Source organism: Phaethon aethereus, assembly GCF_964289735.1.
Source record: "Phaethon aethereus genome assembly, chromosome: 4".
Lineage (NCBI taxonomy): Eukaryota > Metazoa > Chordata > Aves > Phaethontiformes > Phaethontidae > Phaethon > Phaethon aethereus.
The window spans coordinates 36,911,444-36,928,936 of record NC_138578.1 but is presented as its reverse complement, the minus strand read 5'-3'; the positions used below and the strand labels follow the sequence as shown (position 1 = coordinate 36,928,936).

The 17,493-nt window shown below is 39.1% G+C and overlaps 1 protein-coding gene across 1 annotated transcript in view; it reads left to right on the top strand.

Annotated features, from left to right (window-relative positions):
- DCHS2 (dachsous cadherin-related 2) overlaps window positions 1–17,493 on the top strand; it is a gene marked incomplete at both ends in the record, with an annotated part of 120,882 nt that overhangs the window by 63,159 nt on the left and 40,230 nt on the right. Inside the window, 4 exons of the mRNA XM_081999463.1 lie at window positions 10,081–10,317; window positions 11,255–12,274; window positions 13,686–13,873; window positions 14,356–14,455. Of these exons, the coding sequence (XP_081855589.1) occupies window positions 10,081–10,317; window positions 11,255–12,274; window positions 13,686–13,873; window positions 14,356–14,455 (1,545 nt within the window). The remainder of the gene's footprint in view (window positions 1–10,080; window positions 10,318–11,254; window positions 12,275–13,685; window positions 13,874–14,355; window positions 14,456–17,493) is intronic.

The following is a 17,493-nucleotide window of genomic DNA, read 5'->3' as shown; positions in this document are numbered from 1 at the left end:
AATATATAGCAGATTGTAATATGCATCAAAGTAAAATGGGGATGCATCCTTTCTAAAGAAAACAAGTCCATTTGTATGATGATTAATGATGTTTTCGTATAGTATTGTAGGAAAAAACAGTTTATTTTTAAACTGCTTTTGGCATTTCTATACAGCATGTAGTGCATTTGCTAAACATATGAAGAGGTTCACATAAATAAAATTTAAAATTAGGAGTGTTTTATTTTGGAACATTTTGAGGCCACTTTTCTTTAAACTGCTGTTTCTTCAATTACTGTTTTTCTGATCTTTCATATGAAATTGATAGCATATTCAGAATGCTACAAATCAGGGGAATATGTCTGAGCCATTGGTTTAGCTCGCTAAGTTTTCACCGTTGAAGAATTTTCAGTTAAGTCACATAGGAAAAATTAGTAGTCTCATCTGAGTAATTTGTGGATATTTACCTTCACTGAAATCTCATCTAACGAGAAATCTAACATAAAGAATACAGGAAACAGTATATTCTCCTTGAAGCACACAAAATTTGCTGTACTAAGCGTGAGAGTACAGATTTTGGCCCTGAAAGAAAGCTGTGTAGCCTAACAGCATGAAAAAATATCCATAGCGCCAGCTTTTAATGTATATGTCTTTTTCTTTTATGAATAAAATCCAATAGAATCGACCATCTGCAAAGAGAAAAATTCCTAGAAGCTATGTGCCAAAAATTTAACCATGCAATAGCGGAGTAACATGTGTACTTGAGATTCATTGTGCATGATACAATGCAAGGTATTTACAAAACTACTCTAGCCCACTGTCCTTTCTTGTAGTTAAGTCAATGTCAGATCTCAGAAACAGAAGAAGCCAACAGATGAGGCAAGGAGCGAACTGCCGTGACATTGCACTGCCACAGCTCTTGGGCTATGAGAGGCAGATGACGTGGGCAGATAAAACTAAAAATGGAGAAAAGGAAAAAATTATACCCAAACCTCCCATTATGGAGGAGAGGAATAACGTGAGATTTATACAGTAAAATTCAGACAATCAGCACTTTTCTTTGATAGAGACTGTACGGGTCTTAAGTACAGATGTGCTTAATGTACTTCATGTTCTTAGTTAATGCAAATAAAAGAAGAAAGTGGCAGGTTTAGAGAGCAGTCAGCCTTGGCAAAATGCCTTCATGCTGTTGGACTGTTAAAATGAACGTAGTAGAGGAGTGTTGTGTAGTAGCAAATCAGTTTGTGAGGATTAAGATGAGCATCTGGAATGTTCGTAATGCTCTTGACATAAGAACAGCAAATATATCTTACTGGGCTTCTATTAGGCTTCATTCTGTATCTGTGCTTGGAAACATGCGCCTTTTGGTACAGTGTCTTCAAACAAATATCAACTCCGGTTATCATGGCAGTCGAGTTTTGTTACCACGTTGTGCATTGAGCTCTTTTTGGATCTGCAGGCTGGTGGCTTGATTGAAAAGGTTCTTGATTAAAAAGATAGTTTTGGAAAACTTCAATAAGCTGAGAAAGCAAAGGTGACTTGGTGGGATGGTGCGGCAGGGCTGGAGCTGTGTAGATTGCATGGGGAAGGCTCTGTCTTTGTCTTTGAAAATACAGCATTTCACCAGGCCAGAGTCCTGCCCATTTATTGGTGTATGCTTGGATTTTTGGGTTGTGTTTTTTTTAAAGCTCATGTTTTATGTGGAAGTGTTTTCTTCGTATGCAATCAGACAACAAACATACTCTTTGTTACTATTATGTCAGATTAAAGGAAACAAAACAAGGCGGAAGCAGAGGAAACTTCCCTGCAACAGCAAACTATATCTCTTTGCTTATATTCTGCTTTACTGACAAATTAGCATGGTGGGGTTTTTTTTCCTGTTAGGAAAAGAATTATTCAAACATGTAATAGTACAATATAGGGAAAGCTACATCAAAGTAATACTTGGTTTTTCTGTATTAAGTTTAGTTTTGATGTCCTATGGTGAGTCATAAAACCTTTGTTGTACTAACATTAGGATTATGCTAAGCAAAAGAAACCCCAAAGCCTAGTCCTGTCCTGTGAGGTTTACAGTAGGTTGAAATAGTGAGTCAGCAATGGATTCACATGACAATCAGCTAGTTCAGTATCTCCACTTTTCTTTTCATATCTACTGTAGAAAATTAGAGTTCTTGAGGAGCTCAATGTTAGTCTGAAGAATATATAGCAAATATAAATTTATTAACAATTTGAGGGTTTTTTATGTTGAAAATTAAAATGGGATGAAAAAGATCAAGCAAAATGTTTCATTTGACTTGAATGTTAAAAATAAAGGAAATGAAGCATTAGATTCATAAAGTGAGGAACTGAAATCCCGAACAAGTTTAGCAATTGCTGTGGTTACCAGAAGGACCCAGCTGAATTCTTCCTTTGCTTTGAGCAATATTGCATCTATTCGCCTTCGGGTGGGCCTTGTAATCACCTGATTAAAGTTGGAGTTGTAGGAATCTTTTTTTACCCCATTAGTATTTCTTTAGCATTTTGGGCAAAGTGGAGCAGTTTCCCTGTTCAGAATAGCCACATGTTCTGGGGACTTCATAGCTAAAGCACTGCTGCTTCTTGCTGAATGCGGAGTGTGGGGCTGCTCCGCTGCTGGCAGCTTGTTCAGAGTGCTACTGCCTGGCTTGTAGCTGGCAGGGGCATGCTCAGCTTGCTTTGTTCGCTCTTCGTTGAGAGCTTGTTCTGTCAAACACTCATTTTGGAATCAGTGTAGGGGTTTGGAAAGCTCTGAATGGGTCTGATCCAGCTTCTGTTTGAGACCTGTCTTTGATGGGCTCTTATTGTTGCATACCTTTTTCTTAGGGATTCATCATCCCTCATGAAATCAATATGCAACCAAACTTTTAAAATACAATAGCATTAATTGGTAGAACTGTTGCTCTAAAAAAATTTGCCTTCTTTAAACTCTCAGCTTTTTAAAATCATTGGAGAAAAGCATTATGAATTTGGTCTATATATCTGCAATTTTTCATAGGATATAGGAGCATTGTTTTAGGGTTGTCCAGCACCTGAAGACATTTACAGAAGATGCTTTATAAATAAGTTTTTCCCCTATGAAATAAACAACCATCATGCTAACTTGTGTTGTGGTAAACGTTGAACCATGAATGGAAAGCATTACAGAAATATTAATATTGCCTGTAATTTAAATTGAAAAAAAAAATTAGAGAATTTAAAATTTTGGTGGTGTTCAGATAGCAAATAGGCTGAACACTTCATTCAAAAAACTGGTAATGCAAATATAAGTACCACTTAATATTTTTAAGTCCAGTCCTCTAGCTCACTTCTTCAAGTTGCAGAATTGTGTTTAAACCTATCCATGGTTAGATGGGAGATGGGAAGGCTGAAAGAGGCCAGCTTTACATGTTCCTTACCTGCCCCTGAGTACTAAGAGGCATGTGACCTCCTAAACTGGCAGACTATACTCTCTAGAGACAAAAAAATTTGTGTTCTAAATAGTGCATTGCAAGACTTTGTCTGAAAAGCACTTGTGTAACGGAACACTGAGCCAAAAGCATTCTCATATTAGGCTCATTCCCTCGCTTGTCCAACGTTAGAGGCTAATGCTCAGGTGGATATTCTGCTTGTGAATAATGGAACCGCCTTAATTAGAAATTCATATTTTGTGTGTTTATGAATACTTCTTAGCTCACTAAAATTCTGTAACCTGAAGTATTTAAAATAGTAGTGTTGTGCTACTGGGAGAACCTCAGTATTAAAACTGTGTATTACCTTATAGATCCAGGTACTGGTTCCGTATGTTGCAGATTACTAACACGTTTGAATTTGCATGAAGTGTTCTAGAATAGACTTTCATATCCTAAGCAAAGTCTTGTGATTAAACACAATATGTTTGAATAGTAGTGGTTGTAGACACTAAGCTATTTTATTTATATTTCCTTTTTTTCAGAGAAAAACTGTGAGTTTAGCACAAGAATCTGCTAGAGAGGGGACACTGTTGAGAGCATTCGACAGTGCAGGGGCATGAGGCTTCTGTAAAGTACAAATGTAGATAGGAGATTGAAGCAGTTATTGACTATGAAAACATTAAAATACTGAATACTTTCAAACTTGCAGTAGTCCTCTTATTCACTGAAACTCAAAACCGCGTTTCTGCCATCAAGATTAAGCTTTTTAAAGCCTTTTCCTAAAAGCTGAAGCTGTGCATAGTACAGCAGGTAGACTGTAAATAACAATGTAATTCCTCATTAATTCTTTCCTTTCCCTTGACAGTTACTAAACAAGAAAAGTGCATTTTGCAGAGTGTTGTTATGGTTACCATACAAATGCAGCTTCACTAAATACACGTAAATTGCTAAAACTGGAACCTAAATGCAATGCTAAGGTGAGAGGATGGGCAATGAGTCAGATAAAGTTAAATGGAAATGTCAAGCAGAAACACTATCGTTCTTCCCTAGAAAAATGCTGCTTTTAATGTTAATGCAAAGACTATGCCTCCTAACTGCATTCACCTCTCGGAGGATTGCCCTGTCTGTGCTCATCCTGAACATTTTTCTGACACATAAAAAGCAAAGCTGTACGTGCGTCTCTGCACTGAGAAGCTGGTGTGCCGGGTTGGGCGAGACACTCTGAGCAGGTCAGTGGGTCAGCACTGGCCTACACAGTATTAAACAGCAGGTCCAGCAGCCAGCTTTGAAGGTGAATTGAGGTAATGAACTATACATACCTATTTGCCATCTGCTTGCTGTCTGAGCTGTGTGTCAGGTCATGCCAGCTGACCCATCCTAGGGTATTTGCTGAAGAAATACTGCTATCATTTAAAGTTGTTAAGGCATTCAGTTTCATGGTCTTGGAGAACACTATGGGTAGATGTTGATTTTATTCCTCTTGCCATGTTCTAAAGTGTGGGTTTTTTTTATTTCATCAAAAATGAGAAAATATTGGAAGCTATTTAAATGAGTATACATTTCCATGCAATCCAGACTTTGTTATTGAAGTTAGTGTGTCCTGATTTATATCTTTGCCTCTGCAGTGCTTGACTAATGGAAAATGCTTTGTTTACCTATGAATGGCTCTAAATGTAGGGCTGTTTTTTGTTTTGCTTAGATGAGGACCCTGTGACAAAACAGACACATTTTCAAAGTGGTCAGCTAGAGGTATGTGTGGAAATCCTATTGGGATAACCAGTACTATTTCTGCCATACAAAAAGTGCTTTTGGTGAGTGAACCTACTTTGGTGATCTGTGCTGTTGTAATGTTAGGACTGAGCACGGGACCATGAAGAAAATCATAAATATACTTTAAAAGAATCATTATGTGAGGGCCTGTCTCCTGGTTTTAATTCTTGAGAAACAGCACTTAGCAGCTAACCCACACGTGGAGCAGGGTGCATCTCTACAAAAATAAGAACCAAAAAAATCCCACAAGAAATTTTGTCATTGCCAGAGGTTGGCAGGTGCCAGAGAGTCCTGTCTTTCACTAATGTGTTTGCATGTTCTGGGCGAACGTTGGCTTCATTTTACCTTTTGCTGTTGATGGATAGGCACAAAGTGGAGAGCAAGAACTTCTTGGAAGTGAGTGCCCTGGCACGTACAGTGAGTGAGGAAGGATGAAGCAGGGTGAAGAATTGACAGTCATGATTTCACCTTTTGCTAATACTAGTCCTCACAGTACACTGAATCCCCAAAACTGTTGTAACAACTTATGCTAGCCAGTAAGCACAGATTGTTCTGGAGCAAAATAGCTCCAGCTCCCAGTGTGGCTGTGCTGAGTTAACCTGCACTGGTATAGAGCTGTTGCCAAACTCGAGCCTATAGTGGCACTTGCTATCATGCAACCAGCATTGCAGATTCTGCCTAAAATGTGTATGCAAATAGTGATAGGCAGTCTCTGGGTCATGTTTTTGATTTATAAAAGTTAGAATCTGCAGTCAGTTACACCCATGCAGATCTAGTCAAGAAAATGAGATTGCCAAGGTATAAGTGAGGCTGGATGTTAATGCTTCATCTAGTCTGTAATTACATGATTGTTCACCTATAAAGCAGAATTGATTCCAGCTGGCGCTCATGCAGAATGAGGGAATTACCAGAAGTAAAATCTTCAAGGCACTGCAGTAATATAAACAATAAATTTTTAAAATGGGAATTAAATTTTATTAAATGCAGCAGATAAGACTGTCCATTTATATGGGGAGCCAAGCTGTAAGAAAGAAGGTGGCATTTTTCATGCAGCGACTTCTTAAAGTGGAACCACGCTTGTGTCTGTGTGGTCCCCTGCCAGGAGCTTTGGTCTCGGTAAAACATTCCTCACAAAGGAGCCATCTCATTACTCCCTTCCCATCGTTAGCATTTCTAGAAACTGTTTTTCAGAATGGAACAATATAGTCTGTACCACAGCAACCTAATTGCCTTTTAAGTTCTCTGAAGCCACATACTGCAAGCTGCAAATGAATATGGTAATAACAATAATAAGCCACCGTCTTAATTACAGAACAGGAAAGAAAGGAAAACTGTGGCACATCTTCAGCCTGTTATTTAGGGAGGCATACCTCTGAGTTTCGCACATCAAATGTAAGACTTACACAGCTAGCTCCTGCTGTGTGCTCCTTGCAGTTAGCCCCGTGTTTCTGCCTTTGCGATGTCGTACTAGGGGATCTCCTGCACCGTACTTCAGCAGATCAAATACACCTAGCCAGCCTGCTCGGAGGTATGCTGGCAGCTACTTTGGACCAAGTGGTCATGACTGTCCATTTTAGTCACAGTCTGGTGTTTTTATTGAACTGTATAGACTGTAGGATCCCAGATGCTGCTTGCTTCTACAGCTTTTTTCCCGTCATATGGTGCCATAACAGAGCCTAATGTGGCGTGTTTCTCAACATATGGTAGAGCTGTCTCAAATATCTGTAGAGATAATACATCACCAGATGCAAAGCTAATGCCCAGTCCTACAAATACTGAAAGAAACAGAATGTATATAATTAAAAGTCGAAGTGAGTAGGTTATAAGATTTCCTGCATACTAAAGTTTTGAGGCTGGAAGGAACCATATGGAAGACATATACTTTTTACTTGGAATATGCCACTGTTCTTATGGCGTCCCTGGTCCTGCAAGAGAGGACTGAGTTGGCGAGACGTACTTGCCTATTCCCTTCTCTTCCTAAGACACAGCAAAAGAATAAAGAAAGAAAAATCTTTCATACATCTTCTCTTCTGTCTGCTTTCTGTAGCTGAACTGGCATGGACTGTGCTGTAATCTGTCTAGGTCAGCAGAGAAGGAATTTTGGTTCTGAAATATTTCTGTTCCACTAGGTCTTCAGAGTTCCTGGAGTGGAGCAATTTGCTCCACCCTTCTCTAAGGGATGTTCTGAAGACGTTAGTTATTGCTTTGAGAGTAAGAATTTCAATGTGATGCTTTTCTGTAGAAGTTTTCCCACTCTTCACATACATCTTGAAGTGTCCAAAGTGGGAATGAGATATTTTTGGCCTTGTCAATAGAAAAATACCCAGTTGATTAAATTAGTAAAATACAGTCCATTTGATTGGTTTAATTTAATTTGACACCAACAGTGTTTAAAATCCATGTTTATACATCTATACTGGGGGGGGGGGGGGGGGGAGGTTAAAACCCTTTTTCCTTTGAGCTACAGTTGCTCAGATTACTTCAGGAAATGCCAAAAGTTTATGTCCTTGGAAAACTACTTTGAGCTGTCTAACTAATCACAAAACCCAGCCATCAGAAGACAAAAAAGAAAAAAAAGGACAAAATAAGGTTGATTCTTGGAAGTGCATCAGTTATTGGCACAGGAGGTGGATCAGCAATGAATTCTGAATCCATCTGTATCTCTGCTTTGTTTTTATTGTGGCTTGATACACTGGAATCAGTGTCCTTTGCTGTTAGTGGAAGGCATTCTCCCTTCACACTGAAGACCCTTTGAATGCATTTTAAGCACGTCAAGACACAATTTGTTATTATAATGTCCTGGCGGTATAATTGGAGAGTATACCACATGCACATTTGACTATTTAGAAGGATTTTATGTATTTTCCACTATTCTGCTTAAAAATGCATTGTGGCAAATTAGTGTTGTGGCTTCACACTGAATTTTGAGAAGATATATTGTAGTTAAATCATGCACTGATTCTCCTAAGGCACTTTGAGTTAAATCTAATTTTTACCCTGTCTGACAAATAGGACCACTAAATGTCTGACTTGAATGCTAAACATCATCCCTACTAAACCTGTCTTGAGAGCCAGGAAATTACAAAGGTAGCTCAAAGTTTAAAGGTTTGGTTTTACTGAGCTGCTAGAAGTTTTGTGTCTTCACCAGCTTATACAAAAAGCATAGGAGATTTCTTTCTACATACCAACAGGTATTTTTAAGTTGTCCCTATTAGTTGAATCACTTGAGTTTACTGCAACTTTATTACTTAGCTGACTGTAATTTTAGCATTTAGTGTATACTTAGTTAAACTCAGTCATTGCTAAGAAGAATTTTCTTCTGTTTTGTCACTTTCATCTTCATTTTCAAATTGAAAAACTTACTTTACAAATAGTTCTCTGTGTGTTGCAAAATCTGTGATCACCAAAAGGTCTTAGAATATTGATAGATTTTTGTCACCTCAGAACAAATGAAAGTGTTCTTCCTCCTGCTCAGTGATAGAGAAGATGCTGGAAAGGATAAGAAAAAACAGTATTAATGCTCTCTAGGACATAATTACATTTCCTTATTCCATCTTTTACCTGGCTGAAAGCACCTGATCTTCAACTGTGTGCCTCAAGTTATAATTTAGTTATACAATTTATGAAGTAACAAATACTGTGATCTGCTGTATTGCTCTCTGATCTAGTGTTTACCCCTAAATTTTTAAGTATTTATGTTCACTTCATCTAGACCAGACATTTCAGAGTGCTCTGAAGGCTAATGATTTATTTGTGGGTTTATATCTTCATTTGTAAATCCTTAATTTGCTTGCAAAGGACAATGAATCACTAACAGTCTTTCACAGAACAATTAACAAGTATCAGTTTTGGATAATTGTTGTGAACCATTATGAACATCCATCCCATAGAGAGGTTTGGATGTAATTCTCATTGCTGAGACTGAAGTCTTCACTCAAACAAAGCTTGCTTTGAAGTTCATACAAGCTTTAACTGTAGAAGAAGATGGGGCAGGATTCCTACCATGTTCGTTCTTTCTACCCATACTACTGCCTTAGGTAATAATAGATGTGGGTTTCTGTAGTTATATAGAGTATTTGAAAATTGGGCATAATTATCTGATATTACTAAAGACTTATTTTAGCAGGCAGAAGAGAATGTATTTGGAAACAGCTAGTCTCATTCATCAGAGTTAAAAGATGAAGATGTATGTATCTTGAGGAAGGCATATCCAAAGTGCTGCATTTCTGGACAGAGCATTTTCTTTTCAAAGAATTACTTTTTTCATATAGTTCATGTAAAATGTAGTTGTTCACACCTGCAAACTCAACAGACCTTAGAATTCATTATTAAAAGGTGTTTTACCAGAAACTTGCAATCAACCAGCAGGTGATTCTTCCCTGATACTTTCCACAGAGCCCACTGTTTCTAAGATTTGCATTTGTGGGCTTCAACCCTGTTTGTGTGGATGTTTTATTTGGGGACCTATTAGAACAGAATGTCTCCATAGACTGTTTGAGATAAAGTTAACTTTACTGTTTGCAAAGATAAATTTGTCTTTTGTATCAATGTTTTTTTCCCCTAATGCACGTCCAGATTCCTGTAGACTAGTACTGGTAAAATTGTGTTTTTCCTAACATTGCTGAAAACTCAGAACAACTCCACTGACTCAATGAAGTTGTTAAAGATTTGGCTGAATCTGTGTTTCTAAAATCAGAATTATGGACGCTGTGTTTTGACACAGAACTTCTTGTGTGTCAGTGGCATTGCGCATGGTAAAGAACATATAATTTGAAAAAACTTGGCTCTCAAAGGAATTGGGTGTGCTGCTTTTTGTCCACATTGTCTGACCTTCCCTTAGGGTGGTGGTACGTGTTGACACTATTTTAACAGCCTGCTGAATTTTAATTTATTTCATTGCTCTTTTATTTTTGTGTACTTTCAGGAATTATTTACCTAATCTCAGCTCTTGGCCACCTGGCACATTCTGCACTCTTCCTGACTGTTTCTGCGCGGGATGGAGGTGGCCTTCCCTCTGCCACCAATGCAGCCATCACAGTAAACATCCTTCAGACTGCTTTGGCCCCTGCCATATTTGAGAGATCCCGGTATACTTTTTCTGTTCCTGAAGATGCACCTGAAGACAGCCCAATCGGCACCGTAAAGGCTAGAGAGCCTCCAAGTAAGTTGCATGCTCAGTCACAGATTACATTGCATTCTTGTTGTGACCATTAACTGGAAATATCTGCAGATAATATTTTTTAAAAAAACTATCATATTATTCATTCAGTCTGAGCATTAAATAGTATTTACTGTTGGTATTTACAGCATCTGGTGTAATCACTGCTGTATCAGGATGCTCTTTAGAACAGATGGAGATTCACGGTACTCTCCTTGGCGGTCCATGGGGGTTGGCAACTGCCTCCATTTTTTCCCAGATGGATTTCTATAATTGTAAATGGGGAGATGGGAAGCGTGTTGTGAAAGTGTAAGGAAGGGTCTGTGTGGCGGTGTGGCTTGTGTTGAAGTATTAGCCATGCAAGACAAATCTCAAAGCAATAGTCATGATCAGAGACTATTCAGCGTGAGGTAACACCTGCGGAGCAGCCTTGGTAATAAGCCTGAACCTTCAGATAGCCTTTGCTTTAAGTAGCATCTGATGTATAAGGGTTATAGCAATGGTCATCTGTGAACAGTAAGTTCAGTAAAATGCAGTTCTTTCAGAGAGCTGCCACCTGTTTCATTCCTTGCTATAGTGAATGACTGTGTGTAGTGAAATTACTCCCGTAAGACTAATTTATAGGAGTGTTTTTTCTATATTTTAGATCAGGGGAAAACAAGAGGATATTATGCTATTTTCTCTAGAGAGTTTTATCATACCAATGAGATGAAAATCAAATGGTGCACAAGTGGACAAACTGTATATGGTCACATTTTACTGAAGGCCTCCAGGGACAGGAGGAAGGAAGCATAAAAAGCCCAAGAAAGTCAAACATCTGTATAGCTTACATTTATTCCACTGAATTTAACAGCATGCGTTCTTCACAGATGTTCTTACCAACCTTCATGTTATTACTTCCATATTTTTTTACATTTTTTGTTGTTGTTTCCATTTCTAGATTCTTTAGAAGTGGTTTCCTACAGAATTTCCTCTGGTGATCCACATGGAAGATTTGCTATTGACCCCCAGTTTGGTATCATCCGCACCAAAAAACAGCTTGACCGTGAAACTCAGTCTGTTGTGGTGCTCACTGTTCAGTCACAGTTGGGTAACTCCCCTGTCTACAGTAGCACCCAGGTCAACATATCTGTGATAGATATTAATGACAATCATCCGGTATTTCTTACCAAATCTGATAAGGTAACTATTTCACATACCCAGCCTCCTGGCACTGCAGTTTACATTGCTCATGCGGAAGACAAAGATGGTGGCTTAAATGGTGCAATCAAATATAGTATTGCAAGCAAGCAGTCAAATGCATTTAGCATTGATCCAAGCCTTGGAGTGGTAAACCTCACCAGGACAGTGTTTGCAGATAAGCAGCAGGAATATACTCTACACATAGTAGCTGAAGACTGTGGAATTCCTCCTCTGACTTCTTTGCTGATGTTGACAGTGATTATTGAAGAGCAGAAGATGGGCCCTACTTTGGTTTTTCAAAACCTGGTGTATCAAGTAGAAATCAGTGAAGGTACCTCTCCAGGTGCCCGAATCCTTCAGGTTCAAGCCCACTCACTTGATCCACACAGCGTTGCCTCCAAGTTGATGTATTCCTTAGAGCCTAGCACAGATTCTGTTGCATTTGGAATCAGCTCTGATACTGGCTGGATTTATCTTCGGAAATGTTTGAACTATGAATATGCACAGATACTAAGTTTTAGAGCCCTGGTCAGCACCTCCACAGATGAAAACCTCAGTCAAAATGCAAGTACATCAGTAATAGTTAACGTCCTGGATGAAAATGATAATTCTCCCATGTTTATGCATGAGAGCTACTTCTTTGAAATAGAAGAAAATCCGGTTCCCAGGGGTGTGGTTGGCACCATTACAGCTGCTGACAAAGACTCAGGAAGAAATGGACAACTTTCCTATTTCCTTTTGTCTGATGGAAAATACTTCAAGATGAATTCCAACACAGGTAGCATTTTATGATTTGTAATCTGCCTAATATTGCTTTTGGAAAGCAGTCTTCCCTAAGGGAATGGAAGTGTAAAGCTTTCAGGAATCACTGTGATTCTCTTGGGTTGATGTGTGAATATTCTAACTCAGAGCTTCACAATTTGGGGAATGAAATAAATCTAATACATGTTTGTGAAGAATGAACTAACCGTAGGATTTTATTTTTTTCATTACTTCATTCTGGTTACTTGGTCATAAGTTGCAGTGTTTGACTGTAACAAATTAGAAGGAGTTTTAAGTTACAAATTCAGTAGCTCGTGTGAGGAACTTAATTGCCTGTGATCAAGTACAGTTGAAAAGTACAGATCAGCCATAAATAACTGTAAAAGTAACTATGACATTTGACAATTACAGTGATTTATTTGTGAAAACTTCTGTAGGCTACATCAAAACTGAGTTCATGTTGTACATGGCACCTCAGAAATCAAATTGGCTGAGAGAAATTTTTCATGGTACAAGGTGTACTCTGCAGTGAATCCCAAATGCCTTGAGTAATAGGTACTATGTCCAGACAGTATAACACCACAGACCACAGCATGGATAGCCCAGAGGAAGGGAATCCTGTAAGGAAAACAGGCACTGTAAATAATCCAGTTTAGCAAAATGATACACAGAGAACAAAGATCTGCTGTTTAAAATTTCTGTTCCCAGATGTTCTGCCCTCATGGGGAGTGAATAGGCTCTCCCAGAATTTCTTCGTATGAATCTCAAAATAAAATTGTCATTTCAAAGTAGGTTCCTGTTGAGTACGTTTATGGAAGTTTAAAGGCAAATAGAGTACTGGGAGTTAACCAAGATCTTGAAATCATATGTGGTTATCTCTGTGAAGGACATTGGTCAACTGCAAATCTACAGCTATATTAAGTATGGTTGAGCAGATGGAGAGAAGATTGGGTCAGATTTATTCACTGGTTTACCGGAATGTATAGGAGACATAAGGGTTCCTGATTCATGTACAGACATGTTGAGAACTTCTTAATCCAGGGGCATAATAAAGGCCATTTGTCAGCAGTTAAAAAGCCTGTGCTCATATATTCTCTGTTCTGAATTGTGCTGAAGAAAAGGATGGATGGATTTCTTCCAAAGGTCGGCGTGTTGGTTTGTACTGTTTTATACCTTTTATACTTTTATACCGGGGCATCCACTGTACAGTGAAGGATGTAATATGGTACTAAAGTACAAGTGCAAACCGTGATTGGCAGAAAGTTTCTATGGGATGGAGCTTGGAAAACTGAGGTTTTAATGTCAGCAGTAAGGTGTATCAGAAGACATGTATCATTATTTCACATTAAATTAAATGTATAATTGCATATAGTAAGCGCTAGCATGCAGTAAATACCTAACTCCCTTTCTCCTTCATTGTCTGCCAGGAGAGATCATAAACTGGGTTGCGCTAGACCGTGAAAAACAAGCTCACCACCGGCTGACCGTGCTAGTGACCGATCACGGGTCACCGCGGCTCAACGCCACCACGGCTGTGTACATCGCCGTGAGGGACCTCAACGACAACAAGCCTCTCTTCCCGCAGGCGGTGCCCGGGCGGGGGCTGCGCCTCCAGGTGGGATGCGCTGCCTTGCTCCGAGCACCACCCTGTGGCAGCAGCCCAAACCCCCCGTGCGGCGAAACGGTAACCGCACGGCACCGAAACAGGAACGTCACCCCCGCGTCATTTGGACGCGGGTGTAGTTGGGAATTTCGGGATTTACCAGATGATTACATTTCTCTGCCTTGTATACTGTTATGTGGAAAGGGTATACATGTGTAATTTTATTTACGTATGCAGTAGAACCTCTTTTAATTTCTGACCTCTGAGTCTGCTGTACTAAAGATTTGAGTTAGCAATATATGCAGGCTGTAGCAGGATTGCTAGAACTGTATTATTTAACAATTTCCTGAAATGCTCTTTGCACTGACTGTAAATATTACTAAAATGGAAAACAGAGCAACAGTTAAACTCTTGTGTTATGGCAAGGAATTTATTTTAAGACTTGCTGTTATCCATGTATATTTGCGAATTATTTATAAACTGCTTGATGACAGGTTTTGGAAGGGCAGCCGCCGGGGACACTTATTACCACCATCTTTGCAAAAGACTTTGATTCTGGAAACAACGGTGTTGTATTATATTCAATAGAATCAGGTAAGAATTTGAAGTGTTATAAAGTGGTAAGAAAAGATACATTGAAATAACTAGAGTTTTAGAGGTGTCATGTATACGTACAGGATTTTATGTCTGTTAGAATAAAGGTGCCTGTGCAAATAGGAATCAGGACCACCATATGTCATATGAAGTATCTAAGGAGGTGCAAGCCGTTACCTTTCCTCCCTTCCCGCTCTGCCCCTTCTTCCTGGGGGTTTGGTTGCTTGTGGCCGGCCAGAGAGTGTTCAAACAGCACTCGGAAAAAATAAGGACTGTGATCTTGTACTATAGTTTAATGTTTCAGTCAGTTGTTCAACATCTTAAAGGAAAGATGATCTGCCTTTTCCCATGACCAATTGAAAATTTTCCTGCTAAAAGAACAGCTCATGACAGTCTGAGACAGGGATCAGAAGGATCAGCAGATAATCTGGGCAAACAATGAGGCTTGTGGGTCTTAGTTCATGTTTCACCCTTTGTTTAGCACGGTGTTAGCCTGACATAGCGTGGCCACTTAAAAACACTTCTCCTCTTTAGTTTTCCCCATAATTCCTACAAGTAGTGGTTCACTTCTGGGGTTAGCAATAGGATCCAGTTTTGTTTGCAGTGAAATCAGTAACGGAGCAGTCCTAAATTAGAACATGAATGGGACTGAGGCATTAATACTGCTAAGAGACATAGAGGTGATCTCTGCTTTAGCCGCATGCTACTTGCTACACTTTTATGCAAGAGAGAGCTCCATCTGTAACCGATGCGGAAAACGTGTCTGTTCCTCCAGCCTTGCTTCACTATTGGTTCAAAACAGCAAGAGGTGCCAAGAGCAGAACTATTATTTTGGTACCTGCTCTATTCTACCAACTTAATGTAATCAATACCTTTTAAGCTTGGTATTTGTAGTCTATGGTAATTTGTACCTAGAGCATACGGTGTCATGAGAGCAGGAAAACATTTCCAGTATTTCCATACACTCAGTGTGTTTCTTCAGGTGTTATTTTTGGTGTAGGCAGAGCTCAAATGTGGGCTTGGTTGGTTTAAACTCATTACAATTACTTGTCACTGCAGAGTAAAGAACAAAATTCTGCCAAGCTACATTGTTCCTCACTCTCAAAGAGCAAAGGAATCTATAGCCTCTTCTTGCCAAGGCTGAAATTACCAAGAGATTCCTGTGGACTGTGTTACACTGTGTCTTTATGTACCCTTTTGACTTCTGTGGAGTAATGGAAGGACTTTAAGATCCAAATCCACAAAGACCAGAGAACTAACTCTGCTCTCTTCCACCATGAGATGCTTAAATGTCTCATTTTTTTAACAACTCTATTGAAAATTTTGCAGTTGAAATATATGTAGATAATAAAAAACTGTAGAGTCAGTTTATGGCCACACTATTATTCCCTTAATTTGGATACAAGTGGCTGCCTCTTCCAGAGGGAATTGGAGAGAATCATAGACTTCTGCGCTGTGAATAATATTTTGCACGAAATGATCCCCCCTTAAGAAAAAGAGGATGAATAGTACTCAACCCTTTGTTTGAAGGGTGATGGCCAGGCAACCTGGGAAGTATTCTTCAGGGGTCTCTGCCTGTCTGTATATCTAACTATATCCCCTTCCTTCAAACAGTGCATTGGATTTTCTTACTGGCTTCATTGTAGAGCCCCAGAGGGGAGTAAGTAAGAGTTCAAATTATAAAAATGACTAGCAACACAAAATATGACTGGCCTTGCAAATGCTGTCTCCAGAAAGAACAAAAGGATAAAAACAGCAGCAAAAAAACACTAAAAGAGCCCTCTCAGCCTTGGAACTAGATATTTTCCTGATAAACAAATCCAGAAACAGCTGAGCTTCTCTGATACTAATTTTTGTTGTTGTTGTTGTTAGTTGGCTTACAGCCTTTAACATCTGGTGTTCTGTTTCATGATGAAGTTCTTGCCTGGTTTACATTTAAAATAGTATTTTCTAGTTCTGGGACATTGTTCAGTACTAAAATATGAAGAAGAAATATGATCTGATTTACAGCCATATTTGTTAAACACAAAGACATCAGGTTAATTGGAGGATTGCAGGCAGACCAGTGCTCTTTTCAACCATTGAGGGACTGCCACAAGATTAAGAGCTATGAGTGTCAGTGTCAGCTGTTAAGCTTGTAAGAATCACCAGGTAATTTTTAATGTTCTTGAGACCTTAAAGAAATGCCAAGATAGCAGCAATAAATTAAGCTATGCAGGAGGGCTAATGACAAATGCCAGCAAATTAAGTAAGGAAAAATCTGTAAAAGAACTATGAGGTTTACACAACAGATGAATTTTAGTCTTCAGAGAAGTGTTTCCTTCAAAACGCCCCTCCCTCTTCCCAGAAAATCAAAACAAATCATCCTTAAACATTCACGTGTATGGAAATGCATGATCATATGGCCATACCTCCACTTTTGTGTTACCACTGAAAGAGTAACCTAATTCAGAGGGAGGTGAATCCCAGCTGTGCGTACTATTCCTTGGCGATGCTGGCAATTGCAAAGTGATTTGCCTGGCCTTCTTTATGAGTGTCAATAGGTCATAATATAGCATTTATAACAAAAATTAGTCCGTATTTATACTGCATCATAAACTATTGCTTTGTGTGTTAAGACAAGCACTAGCAAAGTAGAGGCTTTTACAGTTACATTTGGACCAGTTCTAAGGATACATTAGCACTTGACCACCAGAGTGCTAGGAGAAGTCTAGTTTACACTGCTAACACACAAGAATTGTCAAGTGTTGTATGTATGTCTGGGGACAAGTACTTCTTCTCCAGGGTGATTTGCAAGCAGCAGGCAGGGAGCGTTCCTACACTTGCAGAGGGCTGTGTTTTTGCAGCATCCCCGTGGTCTTCAAGCTCTTTGGGAGCCATGGCATTGCCTTCCTCTTTTCTGTTGAGAGGTGCAACTTTTCTTTCATCTCGAAGGAGAAGGAGATGGCCAAGGCACTAAGTATTTTAAAAATTCTGTAGCTAATTATCACTGCATACTGAGGTCAGGAATATCTGAGAAAATTCTAGTATTACTTTCC